Source organism: Tursiops truncatus, chromosome 1 (genome assembly GCF_011762595.2).
Source record: "Tursiops truncatus isolate mTurTru1 chromosome 1, mTurTru1.mat.Y, whole genome shotgun sequence".
In the NCBI taxonomy this organism is placed as follows: domain Eukaryota; kingdom Metazoa; phylum Chordata; class Mammalia; order Artiodactyla; family Delphinidae; genus Tursiops; species Tursiops truncatus.
The window spans coordinates 129,736,238-129,757,477 of NC_047034.1; the positions used below are offsets into that span (position 1 = coordinate 129,736,238).

At 35.9% G+C, this 21,240-nt stretch overlaps 2 protein-coding genes and 1 non-coding gene across 9 annotated transcripts in view; 2 read left to right on the forward strand and 1 right to left on the reverse strand.

The window, feature by feature from the left end:
- The window catches only part of EFCAB7 (EF-hand calcium binding domain 7), a 50,769-nt gene extending 40,234 nt beyond the window's left edge, over nt 1–10,535 (reverse strand). Inside the window, exons 1-3 of one of the 5 annotated variants that reach the window (XM_019919657.3) lie at nt 10,356–10,535; nt 8,105–8,292; nt 186–397 (exon numbers count right to left, since the gene is read on the reverse strand). In XM_019919657.3, coding sequence (XP_019775216.1) covers nt 186–397; nt 8,105–8,292; nt 10,356–10,423 — 468 coding nt within the window. In that variant the 5' untranslated portion in view covers nt 10,424–10,535. Of the gene's footprint in view, nt 1–185; nt 398–8,104; nt 8,293–10,008; nt 10,127–10,205; nt 10,318–10,355 lie in introns of those variants that run through there. The other 4 variants (XM_019919652.3, XM_019919653.3, XM_019919654.3 and 1 more) reach the window with 4 other exon arrangements.
- Nucleotide 10,536: 1 nt separating this feature from the next.
- The window catches only part of ITGB3BP (integrin subunit beta 3 binding protein), a 90,601-nt gene continuing 79,897 nt past the window's right edge, over nt 10,537–21,240 (forward strand). Inside the window, exon 1 of one of the 3 annotated variants that reach the window (XM_073788937.1) lies at nt 10,537–10,716. In XM_073788937.1, the coding sequence (XP_073645038.1) occupies nt 10,712–10,716 (5 nt within the window). In that variant the 5' untranslated portion in view covers nt 10,537–10,711. The remainder of the gene's footprint in view (nt 10,717–21,240) is intronic. The other 2 variants (XM_019919666.3, XM_019919665.3) reach the window with 2 other exon arrangements.
- On the forward strand, nt 17,569–17,703 carry LOC117309808 (small nucleolar RNA SNORA16B/SNORA16A family). The gene has a single exon (XR_004524105.1). It is a non-coding gene; the product is annotated as a small nucleolar RNA SNORA16B/SNORA16A family (small nucleolar RNA).

The following is a 21,240-nucleotide window of genomic DNA, read 5'->3' on the forward strand; positions in this document are numbered from 1 at the left end:
TATCTTTTATTTATAAAGCACCTTTCATCCAGAAGGATCCTTAAGTACTTTACAAACAACATATATGTGATTCATTTCACTTGCCAGTGAAATAGTTATTTCTGATGTGGACTTTGGTAGCCAAAGCTCGATTCCAAGTTGTTCTGCAAAACATGCATATTACAAAACTGTTTCACAGATCTTACCTTTGTTAGAAGTTTATAAAGATCAGTGTGTAAAATAGAGCCATCATCATTTACATCTAATTGCTTAAATGATTTTAGCAATTCTGCTTTTGAAGTAGGTTTTTCCTTTCTTAAAATTAAACAAAAATCATCAAAATTCAGTTTGGCAGTTTGAGGAGTCCAATACTTATTAATGGTCTTTTGGGATGGATTTCTTCCTGCATGCTGAAGAGCTGCCCAATAAAACAAGTATTATTTGTTACAGTAACATTTGGAATTGGTATTTAAGTGCATTTTTAAAAAAATCATTATGTACTACAATATTATACGAAAGTACACACATACCAATACATTACCTTTGATGTTGATAATCTAGCGCTATCAATGTATGCCTAACTTTCAAAAATGACAATATACATATATGTTACCAGCTAAAGATTCTCAAATATATTAAAATGCCAGAATTAAATAGATTTTTCCTATTCTGAGAGTTGGTTCTCAACTTACATAGTTTAATTAACTGACAATATCTGAGTTACTTCATAAGAGTGCCTGGAGAAAAAAAAAGATCTAATAACAACCATTCACTTAATTGTTTTGAGGACATAGGAATAAAAAAAAGCATAAATTATTACTTTTTCTGGCTCAACAAATATCTTAATGAAATGAGTAAATCATTAGTTTGAGAATATCACTGACAACAAGTCATGATATTTAAAATGTTCATCACTGCCAGCTATTAGTTTCAAGAACATGAATCATGTCCCAAATGTCAAATACATGCACAAAATGTATCCTACTTGCAGTTACAGCCCTGCTAAAAATCAAGAATGTCAACAAACTTTGAGAGAACTCTATTATAGAGATGCAATGCTCAAATTACTTTTCATTTTTAACCAGAACATTTAAAAATAGTCCTATAACCAGTTATTTATAAGACATTCCTATTTTAAAAGCTATGCCCTTATAACTATGAGAAGCAAAGAATTACAATGTGAGAAAGGCTTTGTATATTTGCAGGTCATATCACACTAAAATATAATGGTTTTAAACAATTGTAGATATTCTGTACAGTTGAATAGGAGTAACTTGGTAATTTGCAAATAGACTAATCTCTTCATATTAAGGCTTTAATATCTTAACACTATCTAAAATGATGCAATAGTAAGTTTCCTAAGCACCACAGACAAAATTAACAGAATTTTAAAAGGTGTAACTGTCCTGAATTATACTACAAACTTCTATTATAAAACTTTATGTTGGATATTTCCAACTATCTTAGGTGAGATTTCACAAGATCTATGCATTGTCAATCACCATTAAAAACTGATAATCTAGATATTCTACAATTTAATGTAATAAGGAATAATATATAAAAAACAATTTAACTAAAGAAATATCCTCAAGGAAATAGAAACCAGATCAAGGCAATAAAATGCAGACATTTGTGAGTCCATTATATTGAACATTCATTGTACACAAGAATAATATGAGGTGACTTTTTATTTTTAAAGATATAAGCTTCTTGGTTCCTAAGAAGTTTTATAATCTAAATAGTAAGTCCACACCTTAAGTGTAAAGTTGCTACTGGTGGTCAAGATTTATGGTTAATAACATATTAGAAGTTAACTGACTAAGATGAATGTTCCCATCTTCCACATTATGCCAGTGCATTGTACCTAGATAACATAAACTTTGGCAAAGAAACAGAAACAAGATCATCAACTAGAGGTGACTCTCAGAGTTACCAAAAGTTACAGCTATAGCAATTGCCATCTTCCATTCACCTAGAAAGCCTTTGTGGAAATTTGTAACAGTGGAGATAACATGGCTTCTTAAATTTCCACACGTTTATTTTGGAAGTAAACAAAAGCCCTAATTACCATGTTGCCCAGGAATAAAAGATAAGTACTCTGCCTAGTGTATAAGTGGACAATTCCTTAATTCATCTATCAAGATAATCACAAAAAGGGCATATGTGTTTTAGGATTCCATCCCCAGTCAGCCTCCTCCCTTTAAAATCTGGGAATACAAGTAGGACCTAAATGAAGTTGTGATTTAAAGTCAAAAGTCCATGTGAAAAAAATGGTATTTTCTGTCCAGCTCTGGAAAAACAGATATGTAACTCTTTCCCACAAGTGGCAGCTCAAATGCTTGTTGCTATCTTCAATAACAAAATTTTTTAAACTATTTTTTAAATTACTGTTGTCTAAAAGAACAACTTTCTCAGAATAAAATTATTTTCCCCAAAACATGGTATTAACTAAACATTCCCATATCTAAGAAATAGGTACAATACTAACCAAACTTTAATCTTTAGTTTTAGAATTAGTTGGAGCCCATTATTAAGTCCAATAACAGTGAAAACACAATGTAATTGTAGATGTTTAAAGGTTTACACCAAAATACTGATCTTCTGCCAGGGTTTACTTTAAGCTTTGACATGAGTTTATAATACCTGTATTATTTGTAAGCTGGGAAAAAAAGGAACTCTAAAGTTCTCTTTGACTTTCCATTTCCAAATAAGCTAAAGTACTGCTTTATCCTATTTCAAAATGGAATGTCAAAGCACATGTATGTGCATAAGTGGCAGAAGGTTATAGATGAAAGGCATAAAAGTTTAAGAAAGAGAATCACTGGTTCACACAACCAGTTTTTTAAAATCTAGATTATCTGAAATCAATCATTACAATTTTACAAAGAATATTCCACCATAAAATCAAAAGTTGAAGAGATGAACACTGCATTATTGTCTTCCCAGATAATTCTATACGACTGATAACACCTTAGTAATACATACTCATTGATTTAAACTAAATGCCATAGTAGCAGAAAACATGCTAAACTTTTACACTTAGTAGATTCATGATCTCAACCAATATCCAAAAGAATAGAGAGAAAAAACTAAAATTATAGTTTATAATAAAATATAAATTTTAATCTTTTCAATTTTTATATTTCCCAAAATGGGTTTCCTCAAATAGATATCTTATTGCATACAAATCCAAGACACTGTTGCAAGAATATGTCAGATTTTTTATTTCAGGAAACTGCTTCTAAAGTTGGCAAAAAAACTCAGTTTTTCTACTCATAAAGTTATTAGCCTTGATGAAACCGACATGAGTATAGTATTATCTGGTATTGTTGTTTCCCACTTTCTTAAGACTAAAGACCTCTAAGTCATTTGACACACCTAGTAAGGACCAAATTCACTGGTTTGGGGGATATTTGCACCAGAAGGTTTAAAATATAATGGAAAACACAACCATACAAAATCTATGGGATGCAGAAAAAGCAGTTATTAGAGTAAAGTTCATAGCGATACAGGCCTTCCTCAAAAAAAAAGAAAAATCTCAAATAAACAACCTAAACTACCACTTAAAAGGATTAGAAAAAGAACAAACAAAACCTAAAGTCAGCAGAAGGAAGGAAGGAAGAAAGATCAGACAGGAAATAAATAAAACAGAGCTTAAAAAAAAAACAATAGAAAAAGTCGATAAAACCAAAAGCTGGTTTTTGAAAGGATAAACAAGACTGACAAACCTCTGGCCAGGCTCACCAGGAAGAGAGAACACAAATAAACAAAGTAAGAAATGAAAAAGGAGACATAAGAACTGATGCCACAGAAAAACAAAAATACCACACGGGAATAGTATGAAAAATCATATGCCAACAAATTTGCCAACCTAGAAGAAATGGACAAGTTTCTAGAAACATACAGCCCACCAAAATTAAATCAAGAAGAAATAGATAATTTGAACAGATGGATCACTAGAACTGAAATAGAATCTGTAATTTAAAAACTCCCTACCAACAAAAGTCCAGGACCAGATGGTTTCACAGGCAAATTCTACCAAACATACAAAGAAGAACTTATACTGATCCTTCTCAAACTCTTTCAAAACGTTGAAGAGGAGGGAACACTCCCAAGGTCATTCAATGAAGCCACCATCACCCTGATACCAAAACCAGACAAAGACACCACGAAATAAGAAAATTGCAGGCCAATACCTTTGATGAATATAGATGCAAAAATTCTCAACAAAATATTAGCAAACCAAATCCAACAATGCATAAAAAAGATCATACACCACAACCAAGTGGGATTCATCCCAAGTTCACAAGGATGGCTCAACATATGCAAATCAATCAATTTTGTTTATGATACACCACATAAACAAAAGAAAACTCAAAAACCACATCATCATCTCAATAGATGCAAAAAAAGCACTTGACAAAATCCAACATCCATTCATGATAAAAACTCTTACCAAAGTGGGTATAGAGGGAACATATCTCAAAATAGTAAAAGCTATATATGACAAACCCACAGCCAATATAATACTCAATGGTGAAAAATTAAAAGGCTTTCTGCTAAAATCTGGAACAAGACAAGGATGCCCACTCTCACAATTTCTCTCAACATAGTATTGGGAGTCCTAGCCACAGCAATCAGACAAGAAAAAGAAACAAAAGGTGTCCAAGTTGGAAGGGAAGAGGTAAAATTGTCATTATACGCAGATGATATGACACTATAGATAGAACACCCTAAAGACTCCACACAAAAACTACTAGAACTGATAAACAAATTCAGCAAGATAGCAGGATACAAGTTTAACATACAGAAACTGGTTGCATTTCTTTACACCAACAATGAAATATCAGAAAGGGAATGTAAAAAACAATACCTTTTAAAATCACAACTCAAAAAATAAAATATTAGGAATAAACCTCACCAAGGAGGTGAAAGATTTATATGTGATAAGTATAAAGCATTAATGAAGGAAATTGAAGATGATTCAAAGAAATGGAAGATATCCCATGCTCTCAGATTGCAAGAATTAACATTGTTAAAATGGCTATACTACCCAAAGCAATCTACAGATTTAATGTGATCCCTATCAAATTCCCATGACCTTTTCCACAGAACTAGAAAAAATAATCCTAAAATTCATATGGAACCATAAAAGACCCAGAATTGCCAAAGCAATGCTGAAGAAAAAAAACAAAGCAGGAGACATAGCCATCCCAGACCTCAGACAGAATACAAAGCTACAGTAATCAAAACAGTGTGGTACTGGTACAGAAACAGACATATGGACCAATGGAACAGAATGGAGAGCCCAAAAATAAACCCACACACCTATGGTCAATGAATCTTTGGCAAAGGAGGCAAGAATACACAATAGGAAAAAGATAGTCTCTTCAGCAAGTGGTGTTGGGAAAGTTGGACAGGTGCATGTAAATCAATGAAGTTAACACACCCTCTCACCATACACAAAAATAAACTCAAAATGGCTTAAAGACTTAAACATAAGACATGACTCCATAAAACTCCTAGAAGAGAACACAGGCAAAACATTCTCTGACATAAATTGTACCAATGTTTCCTTAGGTCAGTCTCCCAAGGCAATAGAAATAAAAACAAAAATAAACAAATGGGACCTAATCAAATTTACAAGCTTTTGCACAGCAAAGGAAACCACAAACAAAATGAAAAGACAACTCACAGAATAGGAGAAAATATTTGCAAATGATGCGACTGACAAGGGCTTAATTTCCAAAATATACAAACAGCTCATACAACTCAACAACGAAAAAACAAACCACCCAGGCTTCCCTGGTGGCGCAGTGGTTGAGAGTCCGCCTGCCGATGCAGGGGACACAGGTTCGTGACCCAGTCCAGGAAGATCCCACATGCCACTGATCGGCTGGGCCCGTGAGCCATGGCTGCTGAGCCTGCGCGTCCAGAGCCTGTGCTCCGCAACGGGAGAGGCCACAACAGTGAGAGGCCCGCGTACCGCAAAACAAAACAAAACAAAACAAACCACCCAATTGAGAAATGGGAAGAAGACCTAAAGAGACATTTCTACAAAGAAGAAATACAAATGGCCAATAGGCACATGAAAAGATGCTTCACATCACTAATTATTAGAGAACTTCAAATCAAAACTACAATGAGGTACCACCTCAGGCTGGTCAGAATGGCCATCATTAAACAAATAATAAATGTTGGAGAGGGTGTGGAGAAAAGGGAACCCTCCTACACTGTTGGTGGCAGTGTAAAGTTTGTGCAGCCACTGTGGAAAACAGTATGGAGGTTCCTCAGAGAACTAAAAATAGGGCTTCCCTGGTGGTGCAGTGGTTAAGAATCAACCTGCCAATGCACGAAACATGGGTTCAAGCCCTGGTCCAGGAAGATCCCACATGCCACAGAGCAACTAAGCCCGTGCGCCTAACTACTGGGCCTGTGCTCTAGAGCCTGCAAGCCACAACTACTGAGCCCACGTGCCACAACTACTGAAGCCTGCGCACCTAGAGCCCATACTCCGCAACAAGAGAAGCCACTGCAATGAGATGCACGCACAGTGCAACGAAGGGTAGCTCCCACTCACTGCAACCAGACAAAGCCTGTGTGCAGCAACAAAGACCCAACGCAGACAAAAATAAATAAATAAAATAAATAAATTTATTTTAAAAAAAGAAAACTGAGCTTCCCTGGTGTGGCAGTGGTTGAGAGTCCGCCTGCCGATGCAGGGGACCCGGGTTCGTGCCCCGGTCCGGGAAGATCCCACATGCCGCGGAGCGGCTGGGCGAGTGAGCCATGGCCACTGTGCCTGTGCGTCCGGAGCCTGTGCTCTGCAACGGGAGAGGCCACAACAGTGAGAGGCCCACGTACAGCCAAAAAAAAAAAAAAAAAAAGAAAACTAAAAATAGAATTACCATGTGATCCAGTAATCCCACTTCTGGGCATATATCTAGACAAAAACTATAATTCAAAAAGATACATGCACGCCTATGTTCATAGCAGCACTATTCACAGCAGCCAAGATATGAAACAACCTAAATGTTCATCGAAAGATGAATGGATAAAGAAGATGTGGTACATATAAACAATGGAATACTACTCAACCATAAAAAGAACAAAATAATGCCATTTGCAGCAACATGGATGCAACTAGAGATTATCATACTAAATGAGAAAGACAAATATATTATATCACTTATATATCATTATATGAATCTAAAATATGATACAAATGAACCTACTTATGAAACAGAAACAGAATCACAGACATAGAGAATAGACTGGTGCTTGCTAAGGGGGAGGAGGGTGGGAGAGGGTTGGATTGGGAGTTTGAGATTAGCAGTTGCAAACTGGTATATATAGAATAGATAGACAACAAGGTCCTACTGTATAGGGCAGGGAACTATATTCAATATCCTGTGATAAACCATAATGGAAAAGAATATGAAAAAGAATGTACATATATAACGGAGTCACTTAGCTGTACGGCAGTAATAAACACAACATTGTAATTCAACTCTACCTCAATAAAAAATAAAATAAAAAAATATAATGGAAAGAAGCAAAAAAAGATCAACTCTCTCGAGCCCTCACCCCTAAAGAACAGGACAAAACCCAAAATTCTTAATTTTCTTTTAAAGTTTCACTTATTTTCTAATACTACTCTTTTATAATCATTCAACTATATATATATATATATATATATATATATATATATATATATATATATATATATATATATTCCCTTTACATTTTCCCCAGTGTAGGTCAAATTCAGACTAGTAATTCAGTTGCCAGAAGTGTTTTAATTCTATCATTATAAATCTTAAAGTACCAACATAAGAATTTATGAATCTTAAAGTACCAAGATAAGAATTTTAAAAATAATTTTAAGCAAGTAATTGATGGAAGCTTTAAAAATACTAATCTAGTCTATTTGAACACTGAAAGTTTTATTTTGAACCTCTTAGACTATGTAGCTATATAAAATGGCACAATAGCATAAGGTAGTTCCACTGCTCAAGCTTAACTAAGAAATTGGAATGATTCAACAATGTAATTCTAATTGCAGTCTTTCTGATCTATTAACTTTCAACAAATAAGGCAAGCTACTTAAGTTAAAAAAAATTACCTAAGCAAAGTTGATCTTTAGAAATAATGTTATCTAAGCTGCTTTTGAAAACAGTTAAGTAGGCAGCTCTACAATTCATATAAAATATCTCCTCTTCAGTTAGTGGAAATTTCTTTGATCGAGGACTCTCTGAAAGCGTTGATTTCTGACTGGAGAAAGCTGCATCACTTCCTGGACTGATGGCCATTCTATTAGAAAATAATTTAAAATTTTATTTTAGTCAGTGTTAATCCTAAAATTCAAGTGTCACTTTACCTTTCAAACTGGGGCAAGGGGGAATCAAGACATCAAGGTTTTTATATGTGGAAAAAATATGTACATTATAATATGCATACAGTTATATTATCATATGTTAAGCTAGAATAAGCCTTTGGCAGTTGCTTTCTAAATATATATATAAGAGAGTCAAAAGAACAAAGCCAAAACAAAGGTGTAACATAAATACAAAAGAAGAATCACAGGGCAAAGGAAAAGCATTCATCTATTTTCTCAAAATTAGAGGACAGTCAGTTAAGACTCTTCATAGGATTGTAATGAGGATTAAGTAAATTAACACATGGGAAGCATATAGAACAGTGCCTGGCACATAATAAGTGCTAAATAAACTGTAGATAGAGTGAATCGCCACCATAATGAGAATTTGACTATAATGTGATTGGCAGTTGGCGTCCATCTCCACAGCAGCATCAACCAGGTCATTTCACTAACATCTCAGTAATTCAGCCCCACATTTTAAATGACTGAATTTAAAAAATCCAGTCATTTATAGCATTATCCTGAGGTTTTACTGTGTTCCATTACTACCAATAATAATGTTAATAATAATAATTTGGGGGGTTTATATAGCACCTCTGCTCATAAGAGCTTAAAAAACTGTCATACATCTTGATTTATACCTACTACAGTGGTCAGATATTTTTTGCCCATTTTACAGATAAGGAAATTGAGAGACAGAGAGTCATCCAGCTAATAGTAAGTAGCAAAAGGCAGCAAATTTCGATAACAGTTTCTTCGTTTTTTAATGTGAATGAAGGCTTCTTGTACAACAGTTACTATGAGGCCCTAAATTGTGCTGGAGGTCTAACAGCTTCCAACATTATTTTACCCAGCTCTGATTTCCAAAAATACATTCCAACCTAATAAATTGAATATTTCAAGTTTAACAATAAGACAACACAGGTAGGGTCCCCTTCAGGACTCATTGGATTCTTACTCAGGAGGCCTAAATCACTTGCACCTTCTTGAATTATATAGGTCTTTTACACTTGGGAAAAAAAGATAATAATCGCTTATCATGGATGAAGTACCCTATTTATAATACACAGACGGCCTGCCTGACACTTTCATCTTACACCACATTTAGAAGGACCCCGAAGGGATGTGGTGTCACAGTCTGGTTACTGCATATTGGTATCACTATAATTAAGCATCACAGTTTTAAACACATACGCATGCACACATCTCCTCACAAATGTGAAAGAAAACTGTTCCAATAAGTAAGGGAGAATGAACGTTCGTTTTGCAGCCAGCAATTTAAAAATGTAAATTTTTTTTTAAGAGTGTCCTCAAATGCTCTTTCCAAATAAGGTGACTCCCTCACGTGGAAATCCCATGGTTGAAATGTTCCAGAATGCTATTTTTTCCCTCTCTGTAACGAGAGACTAAACTGAAGCTTAAATATATAATTAAATATATAATTGCGCCCCTCAGGCTTGGAAACCTCCTGCATCTAAAACTCCAGCCCAAGACCAAGACAAGGGCCTAGAGAGTACATTGCAGCGAACCGCTCCATAAATAAGCAGTCGCACAATAGCAAGAAAAATAAACTGTTTACAAGCACCTAAGGCTTCTAAAGGGCCAAGGGAAAACAGCCATCCAGTCACCGTCCCTACATAGTAAAATACCTTCACAGCTTATCTCCGGCAACATCTATTTTTTTGTATTCCTCTGGGAATAAAACTGCATTTATATTTACATTTTTAAGTACAGACATGGAGCAAGTGTACGTATGACAGAGAGATAAAAGATGCAGGTGGCGAAAGGGAAGCCGAACAGTGACGAACGGAGCGGGCGAAGAGACAGACAGCGAGCTGCTTGCTACCTAACTGCAGGTCACAAACGAGGAAGCGCAGCCAATTCTCCTCACGGATTCCGCAACCCTCTCACAGCGGCCGGAAGGTCCTTGGCCTTCTTTTAATTACCATGGCAACTGCACCTCTCCGCTACCGGAAAGAAGATACGGAGTACCTACCCAAATGGTCCGGCTAGAAACCTAGGGATAGTTACTCCAGAGCTAACGGAGATGGCTCTGCCTCTCATCTATCGGGGGCCTTCTGGTCAGAGTCGTGAGAGAGTGTCCTGCATTGCCCTGGCAGGGCTGAGAGCTGTCCTAGGCGTAGACTCTCCTCCCCCCTTCCCGGCATACACTGGGATCCCTTGTAGCTGGGGGAGTGTTTCCGGCGGGCCGCGTGGAGTGTGGCACAGCGTCGAGTGACCGTTCGCCCGCGCTTTTCAGGCTTCAGTGTTTCTCTCCGAAGGTTCTCTGTTTTCGTAAGAGGTTGCTCAGTGGTTTTATCCAGCGACAGGGGTGCGTCCCTGAATGTCGAAATGCCGTAAGTATCTCCTCCCCGGGTGTTGCTGTGTTTGGGCCCCTCTGTGAGCAAGAAGAATAGATATTATGTAGCCCAATAACCTTTTCTCTTTTCCTAGTTTTTGTACTTTTTCTTTATCTTTTCCTCCGACAGTTCCTAGTGCTTGGTTCCCTCAACCTACGTCTGCTTCCCTTCCAGCCTTACTTATCCAGTAGTATTTCTCCACTTTAATTCTGATTCCACAAGGCTTCTGACAGATTTTATAGGCTGTGAGTTATATTTAGTGATGTATTGCTTGAAATAATTTCAAATATGGTTAACATACCGAGAATAGGACAGAGTAGACTGCATCACGCCGTATAATTTGATAAAGCCATTTAATGCCTAGATTAGTGTCGTGAGCTCATATAAACTTGTGGCAGAACTCATGGACCGGGTCCCAAGAGACCTGAACTCCAGCTCTCAAATGAGGCAGCATAGCCCATTCTGTAAAGAGCTATCCAACGTTGAGCGAATCGCTTAATTACCTCCGGGCTTCAGTTTTCTTGCTTATCACTGCCCAATAGAGACTTTTTTTTTTTTAAGCTCTGTAAAGAACTTTTTCTTTGGGGTGGGGGTGGGGATAATATATAACACATGAAATTCTCTGGCTGCCTCTTGTCCCCAGGCTGATTTAGGTACCCTCTCTTGCGTGCTTCTAGAGTAACTTATTTCTCCGTTACATTCAGGTTTGAGCAAATGCAAAGTAACACAGGGTGGGAGGAGGGACATCTGTATCAAATAGGAACTGACATGAAAGTGGAAAGATTTGCAGAAATAATAACCTACATTTGTTGAATGTTTAATTATGATTTGGGTACTGTGTTTAGCAATTTCCCTACATTTTCTCATTGAATCCTAAAAAGGACCTTGGGAGGTAGGCGCTGCTGTTATCTCTACTTTCCAGATTAGGGAACTCAGCACCTAATAACCTGTCCTACACATAGGTATCAATAAATATATGTTTCACTTATACCCTTAAAAGGTATGGATTATTAAAGAGGTTTTCCTTTCCCCAAAATGAAGCTAAAAGACTTGCCTCACTACTCTTGCACTAGAAAAATAACCCAGTTAGCACTTATACAAAGCTGTGAGGAAAGTGTAACAAAGTCCCTGCCAAATAGGAATACAATGGAAACTCATGTGTGTTTGCTTAACAAGTAGTGATACTTTCTGAACTATGCTCCTGTTCTGCTGTAGATAGTAGGGAACCCAAAAAAAACTGTTAAATGGGGACCTTTTGGACAACTGTTTTCTTAACATATTAACAGACACATGTTATATTAGGAGTGTCTGCAGTAATTTTGGCAATAAATACATAACTTTAAAGTTGAGGTTGACATCTTAAATATATAGCAACTTCACTGAGTTTATTTTGGCAAAGTGATATAAGACCAAATTAATGGTTAAATAATGCAAAAGTATTTTAGTAGAGGATCTCCACAATTGTTAGTAAACTTTTATTTTTCAATGTGGTTAAACTGCAGGGTCACAAATGGTGGTGCAAAAAGTCATCTTGGCAAGTTACATGTGAAAGTCGTATGGTTTTTAAGTGATGTTGAGATGTTGGCTTTTTGGTACTTGGTATTTTGGGTATTGGATTGTGTGATATATCTCTTTTCTAATTTCTTTAAACCTTGACAGGAAAAAAATATAATAAGTAACTGTGAAAATATACATGGCCTAAATTAATCTAAAATGAATAATAAACAACAAATGTCCAATACCAATAGAGTGGATGGATGAATCTTAAAAATATACTGGGTGAAAGAACCAATTTGTAGAAAACTACATATAGCATATTATCTTTATAAAGCTTAAGAACAAGCAAGAAAAACTTTAATTTGGGATTCTGTATGTATATGATAAGATTATTAAGGGCAGAAAAACAGGGAAATGATAAATACAAAATTTTGTTTAATGGTTGCCTTCTCGGGAAAGCAGACATAATAGAGAAGGAGCATACAGGTGTACCCATCCATATTGGTAATGATCTAGTTCTTAAATTGTGTGGTGAGTTTATGGGTGTTTATTTTCTTATTATGCTTCATAACTTGATCATTATACATGTATTCTTTAGTATGCATCAAATACTACCTAAAATGTTTTTAAAGGATTTAGAGATTACTTATCTTGAATTAAATTCTCAATAAGTATAGTTTTCTCTGCCTTCTCTTTGGTTCTGTAAGGCAGATGCTATCTTGGAACTGGGAAAACAAATGAATTGGATAAATGCTCTTCCTGGTTTCATTAGGCTAATCATCATCCCTTTCAAATTTGCTCCTCCTCTGTGTACATTATAAAATTAGTGGCATCATCATTTCTCTATCTAGGTTGAAACCTTAATTAAAAATTTTTTTATTTATTTTTTGCATTTTAAGACTTTGAAATGAGACAAACCAGGGTTTGAATCTTGGTTCTGCTACTTTACTAGCTGTGTGACCCTTAGATTGTTACTCAGTGAGTTCGTGGATTAGTGTAGTTACTCATTAAATAGTAATTGAATTATAAATTTGCTGCTTGTAAGAGATTTCATCTTTATAGACAAATTTCACACCATGTTTATATTTGCATAATACTAAAGTGAAACATACTTTTGTGATAGCTGTTTCTGTAAATAATCAAATCCCCTTCTAGTGCTTTTCCCCCCTTATATTTTTTCCTTTATAAAGATTCCTCGTATCACTTGCTTAATCTTTCTAATTAGTGTGAATTATCATGCTAATTCAGCCAAGGACATTCCATCTATTCCTGTAAGAGTTAATTTTATTCTGTTCCAAGCTATAGACTGAGTTAAGGTTATAAAGTTGGAATAGCTTTAGTGTTGGAGGAAACGGCTAACCGTATTCCTGTGGGGTCCATTCTGATGATGTATTCATAAAAATCTGGGAGTTTTCTGAGAGAACTTTAAAATACGTTTTATTTTCCTTGATAAAAGAAAATGAATATAAGAATATTCTGGGTCTGATAAGCTATTTTATTGCACCTATTTGGGTTTGTAGTCATGCTGATGATAGCGCCAAGTGCAATGATTTTTATTGTTGTGGGGGGTGAAGTGATGTGTCAGGTTAAGTAAAAGTTAACCATTTAATAAACACCCTTTGAATCATAGTAGATATTCAAAGTTCTATTAATTCATTTACTTTAAAATTATAAGTACATTTTAAAAGAAGATTGAAGTTGTTAGTACTTGCTATAAGTATGAAAAACATGAATTTTAAATACAATTCTTTCCTGCTTGTAAAAGTCAGCCGAAAATGTAAGGACAGAAATGAGGAAGCTATAATACAGCCTGGTAATAGTGACATGAAGGACTCCCCGCATATGGCAGACAAGAATCTCTCAGACTCTATCAGTCAAAAGCAACTTGAGGGCTTCCCTGGTGGCGCAGTGGTTGAGAGTACGCCTGCCGATGCAGGGGACGCGGGTTCGTGCCCTGGTCCGGGAAGATCCCACATGCTGCAGAGCGGCTGGACCCGTGAGCCATGGCCGGTGAGCCTGCGCGTCCGGAGCCAATGGGAGAGGCCACAACAGTGAGAGGCCCGCGTACTGCAAAAAAAAAAAAAAAAAAAAGCAACTTGAGCCTGCATAAATCATATTTTTTATTGCCTCCTTGGACTTGGAGGAAGTTAAATCTCAAGAGGTGAAACAAAAATAGCCAAAACCAGATCCGTAATCAGTAAGCACAGATGAAAGGCAGAGTACCCTGAATATAAATACTGATATCCATGTTGTGCTTGATAGACTAAGCCTTGGGCTATAGGCAAGGTAAGGAAGTTAAACTTGAGACTACATTTAAGCTGGGAAGGGAGCTGAAATGATCTCTAGTTGGTATGGATCCCTTGGCTAGTAGTGAAATTAAATGTACATCTTTGGAGGAAGCATCCTCTGTTTAGGCCCCTACTTTTTCACAGGTTAAGATCAACCGAATATCCAAAATCTAGATAAACAAGCATAAAAGGAAACAAACTACCATGAGTGAAAGTTAAAACACATAGTAATCAATGGATTTAGATCCCAAAGACTTTACAAAATGGAATTATCTGAGATACAATATGAAATAATTGAACAGAATACTTAAATAAAAAGTTGAATCACAAAAATTAGCAAGTAATGAGACTACCCAAAATGACCAGGCAAATTTTAAACTAGGATGATTAAAATGTTTAGAAACAAAAAATATATAATTGTTGAAATAAAAGCTCAGTAGATGGACTTACATGTCATAGTAGATTGTGTTGAACTGAACCTTCCATAGATAACAATTTTAAACTCTGGGCAAGATATTAAAAGTAACTTCTTGAAGGCACTGGAAAGCAACCATACTAGGCAGAAATTGGAGGGGAGTTGACCCTTGAAAGAAGAGAACTACAATGTGCAAAGTTTGCATTTATATTGTTTTACCCAAGGGCAGTCCATATGATGTAGTACAGCTAAACTCAACGAGAAAGCTCCAGTTTTACTTGTTTGAAGAGCTGGGTTAAGAGCTTGGGATTACCAGAATTGCTGGCAAGTAAAGGGAAAATCTTAAAAAGAGGGTAGCCCCAAAATCTGGTTATAAACTGCCAGAATCTTTGATGGATTCCTTAACTGCACATGGATTAGGGATTCTCCATGAAGCCTGGCAAGAAGCAACAGCTGGGATGCTGAAAGAATTGAACAGTGATTTCAGCTGCTGTCCATCACTGGGGAGACAGATTTTAGAGTCTGAGTTTATTCAAGTTAAATGCCTGCTAGAACAAAACAACACTGTTAAGAGTAAGAAAGCAGAATTCAGAGTCTCGATGTCACATCATCTACAATGTACAAGGTGCAATAAAATAATACCAGACAAGCAAAGAAACAAAATATGACTCGTTGAGAGAGAGTCAATTGAAATTGACCCCAAGATGACCTAGATTTTAGAATTAGCAGACAAAGACTTTAAAGCACCCACTATAAATATGTTCAAGAACTTAAAGGGAAAAAAATGGTCATAATGAAAGGACACATGGGGAATCTCAGAAGAGAAAAAGACGCAATGGAAATTCTGTATTTGAAAAGTACAATACGTAGAATGAAAATATTTACTGTGTGGGCTTTATAGTGCAAGAAAAGAACTTGAAGATAGAATAATAGAAATGATCTAATTGAAAAAATAAAATACAGAGCCTTAGTGACTTTTGGGACAATATCAAGTGGTCTAATATATGTAAGTGAGTCCTAGAAATAGAAGAGAATGGGAATGAAAAAATATATGTATTTTAAGAAATAATGGCTCCTAAATTTCTCACTTTTGCTGAAAAACATAAAGTACAGATCCAAGAAGCTCAGCAAACTCCAGTCGAGATAAAAAATATGTGTTTGTCTATGCACATGTACATATACATGCCATAGTCAAACTGATAAAAATTAAAAATGAAGTGAAAATCTTCAAAGCAGCCAGAGAAAATTGATGCTTTACCTGTAGGGGAAACTATTCAAATGAAAGCTGACTTCTCATCAGAAACCATGGAGGTCAGAAGACAGTAGAATGACATTTTAAGGTGCTAAAAGGAAAAAAACCTCAACCCAGAATTCTATATGTAGACACTTATCCTTCAAAATGAAGGTAAAATAAAGATATTATCAGATAAAAACAATATTTGTCACCAGCAGACCTGCATAGAAGAAATGCTAAAAAAAAAATTCTTTGAGCTGAAGGGAAATGATATCAAGTACAAATTTACATCTATTTGAAGAATACTGGGAATGGTAGATATGTGATAAGATATAAAAGACTATAGTTGTCCATCAGTATCTGTGGAGGATTGGTTCCAGGAGGCCCCACTTATACTAAAATCACACAGATTTTATGCTCAAGTCCCTTATATAAAATGGTATAGTACAATGAAAACAGTTGGTCCTCCGTATCCGAGGGTTTTCTCTCCACAGAGTCAACCAACCATGGATGGAAATCTTGATCCACAGATGTGAAACCCATGAATATGGAGGGTTGACTGTATATTTATCGAAAAAAAAATCTGTGTGTAAGTAGACCAGCACAGTTCAAACGCATGTTGTTCAAGGATCAACTGTGTATATTTTTTGCTTGTAACTTCTTGAATAGATGTGAGTGTTTAAAGCAAAACTTATAACACTTATTGTGGGTTTTATAACATGTATATGTATAACAGTATAGCACAAAGGACAGAGGAAATGGACAGTAACATTGTAAGATTCTTATATTTATGTAAAGTAGTATTGTATTAACTCTAAATGAACTGTGATGGGTTAAAAAGGCATGTTGTAATGCCCCAGAGTAACTAATAAAAAATACAAAGAAAAATAATACATAACCCCCAAAATACATAAAAAACAACAGAAGAATTGAGGTGCTATACTAAAAAATGTTTAATCAAAAGAAAGCAGGAAAGGAAGATCAGAGGACTAAAAAACAAATGAGACAGATAGAAAACAAGTAGCAAAATGTAGACCCAACTGTATAATGATTACATTAAGTTTAAGTGCAATAAAGACACCAACGAAAAGGTACAGAATATCAGACTGGATTTAAATATATATAGATTGACATATATATATGTTTATATGTATATATGTATATATCCCAACTCATTTAATCCTCATAACACTGATACCACCCTAACTGGATACCAAAATACAATAAAAGAATTATAAGAACATTGCTGACCAATGTATTTCATGAACATAGAATCAAAAATCCTCAGCAGAAGATTAGCAAATCTAATTCAGCAGTTGTAAAAGAGACAATACATCATGTCCAAGTAGGATTTATCCCAAGAACGCAGTTTTTTCAATATTTGAAAATCAATTATTGTTTTTAAAAGAATAAAAGATGGTCCTAATCGAAGATGCAGCTGCTTCTACATAACTGCTCTGGTCAAAAAGGATTCCAAAGTGACAGTTTTCCTTGATGATCACTGTTCTGTTTGCTGTAACTGATCTACAGCATTTCAGGAAAAGACAGTTCCCATTGTACCTGTCATTTCTCAGCTGTGCCAGCTGAAGATTGAGCTTTCTGGTGAGTGAGGACTCTGGGATCATGACAGTGATGGAACACAACAGCCTCAGGACCTGGTTGCCCCAAAGTTTTCCTGGCAGTGTCTGAACTGAAGAATCTTGAAGATACCAGCTTGTTGCTGGAGCCGTGCTTTAGAATAAGATTTGTCTTAAACTGTGATTGTGGCTCTACAGAGTTGGGAAAGAATCGCTATGGGAAGAGGCAAGCTAGGAGAGTACAGGCTCTGTTAGATGGAAACATTGACCTTTGTTGGGGTTTTTTTGCTAATATTGGTACTTGACATATAAATGACCAATAAAAGACTCCTGGTTGGGTGGATTGATAGATAGATAGGTGGATAGATAGGTACATACTAAAGAAGATCATATTAATAGTTCTACGAAGAACACACCCATTTATGATAAAATAAAAACTTAGCAAACTAGGATAGAAGGGAACTCCTTCCTATGAAAAACCTACAAATATCATACTCAGTATTGAACACTTTTTCTAAGATTAGGAACAAGGCAAGAATGCGCCCACTCACAACTTCTATTCAACAAAGCACTAAAAAAAAAGGAAATGCATAAATGTTGGAAAGGAGAAAGTAAAATTGATGATCTGCTGATGATATGATCATGAACATAGAATATCCTAAGGAAGCTGCAAAACAGTTATTAGAACTATTTAGCAAAGATGCAGAGCACAAAGTCAGTGTACAAAAATCAATTCTATTTCTACATGTTAGCAATGAACACCTGGAAAATGAAGCTTAAGTTTTTCCATTTATAATTATGTAAAAAAAAATATAATAAGTTTAACAGAAGACATGGAAGATTTCTACTGTGAAAATTACAAAATGTTGCTTAGAGAACATAAAGATTTAAATAAATAGGGGCATGTATGGATTGGAAGACTCTATATTAAAATGTTGGTTCTCTCCAATTGATATTTATTTTTTTAATAAATTTATTTATTTATTTATTTTTGGCTGCATTGGGTCTTTGTTGCTGCTTGTGGGCTTTCTCTACTTGCCGCGAGTGGGGGCTACTCTTCATTGCAGTGCGCAGGCTTCTGATTGGAATGGCTTCTCTTGTTGCAGAGCATGGGCTCTAGGCACACGGGTTTCAGTAGTTGTGGAACGTGGGCTCAGTAGTTGTGGCTTGCAAGCTCTAGAGCGCAGGCTCAGTAGTTGTAGTGCACGGGCTTAGTTGCTCTGCAGCATGTGGGATCTTCCTGGACCAGGGCTTGAACCTGTGTCCCCTGCAATGGCAGGCAGATTCTAAACCACTGCGCCACCAGGGAAGCCCTCCAATTGATCTTCAGATTCAATGCAATTCCTGTCAATCCTGGCAAACATTTTAAAGGAATAGAAAAACTGATTTCAAAAATTTTATAGAAAGGCTGAGGACTTACAGTAGTCCAAACAATCTTAAAAAAGAAGAATGAAGTTGGAGTACATAGACTAACTAGACTTAGTGTATGTACAAAGTATGTACACTACCTAGACTTAACTATACTATGTAAAGTGGCAATGAAATCAATGTGGTTTGGGCCTAATGGCAAATAGACAAAATGGAAAAGAATAAAAAGCCCAGAAGTAGAACCAAACCAAGTACCAAAGTAATTCAGTTGGGGAAAGAGAAATCTTTCCAACTGGTTCTGGAACACCATGTGGAAAAACAAACCAAACAACCTTGACTTCCACCTTATACCATATACAAAACTTAATTTGAGATGTAGCATAGTCTTAAATGTAACCAGTAAAATTTCTGGAAGGAAATACATGAGAATATTGTTACAACATGGGGTAGATAAAATTTCAGGCAAGGTACATAAAGCAACCATAAAGGAATAAAATTGATAAATCAGACTACATCTAATTTATATATTCTAAATATAAGTTTAGAATATATAAAGAACACTTGGGACTTTCCTGGTGGTCCAGTGATTAAGACTCTGTGCTTCCACTGCATGGGGCACAGATTCGATCTCTGGTCAGGGAACTAAGATCCCACATGCCGCGTGGAGTAGCCAAAAAAAAAAAAAAGAATATATGAAGAACTCTTACAACTCAACAGTAAAAAGATTAAAACCTTATTAAAATAGTGGTCCAAAGACTTGATCCAATACTTAATAAAAGAAGTTACGTGAATGGCAAATAAGCATTTTGTTAGACATCAGGGAAATACAAGTTAAAATTAAATTGAAATACTATATAACACCCAGTAAAATAGCTGTACAGTTGACCCTTGAACAACATGGATTTGAACTGTGAGTGTTCACTTACATGCCCACTCTTTTCAGTAAATGTGTCCTACAGTACTGCATAATCTGTGGTTGATTGAATCTGTGGATGTGGAACCAAAGATATAGAAGACCGAGTATAAAGTTGTGCATGGATTTTTTTTTTTTTGATGTGGACCATTTTTAAAGTCTTTATTGAATTTGTTACAATATTGCTTCTGTTTTATGTTTTGGCCTTTTGGCCACGAGGCATGAGGGATCCTAGCTTCCCAACCGGGGATCGAACCCACCCCGCTGCCCTCCGCCCACCCCCACCCCCACCCCAGCCCCACACCGGAAGGCAAAGTCCTAACCACTCGACCGCCAGGGAAGTCCCTATACGTGGATTTTTGACTGCAGGGGGTTCAGCACCCCTAACCCTCCACATTGTTCAAGAGTCAACTGTGTATTCATTATACATTTTGAGAATACTAGGTGAATAATGAATCTTAGTAAATAGATTTGCTTTGCACAGAAGTATGGGTTAGCACTTCTTCAACTAGTTTCTGTGTGCTCTACGCTTGAGAGAATAAGTTTATTGCAGATAACGTGAGCTAGGCTTTCACTGTAGGCTGAGGAATTTAAAATATGTTGCCTTTGCATTGGAGGTATCAATATGAAATCATGGATTTTTAAATATATGTATTAAACTCCAGGTAGATAGAAAAGTATGTGTGTGTGTTTTCTGTTCTAGCTCTGTCCCTTGCCTTTAAGCAATGACATAAGTATCAATGAACACACCTAGTGCTGAGATTTTGATTTATAAATGCCATTGTCCACTAAAAAGAACCAAGTTTCTTTAAAGCAAAAGCTAATTCCAGTGCTGGAGCAGAGAACATTTTGTGTGAGTGAGTGTGCATGTGCAAATAAGGAAATATAATGAAGTGCTCAAAGAATTACAGGTACATAAGGTACATTGGAGGCAGTGTGAAAGGGGAATGATCCAATTGCCAAATCTGGGACAATTAAGATCAACATAAATGGTAGGAATTGATTATAATCCATTGGATTAAATAAAATTCCATGATTCTATAGTGATATAAATAAATGAATAAAGAGGAGAGAAAGGAAAGCTATTCCTTGGAGTGGAATGCTAATTAATAAATATAAGTGATAGGATTAGAAAATCATCAATGGTTCTTTAAAAGTATTAGGACAAAGTTTGATAGGAAACAAGATATTTACATATAAGATTTCTTATATATTACATTGGAGAAAAC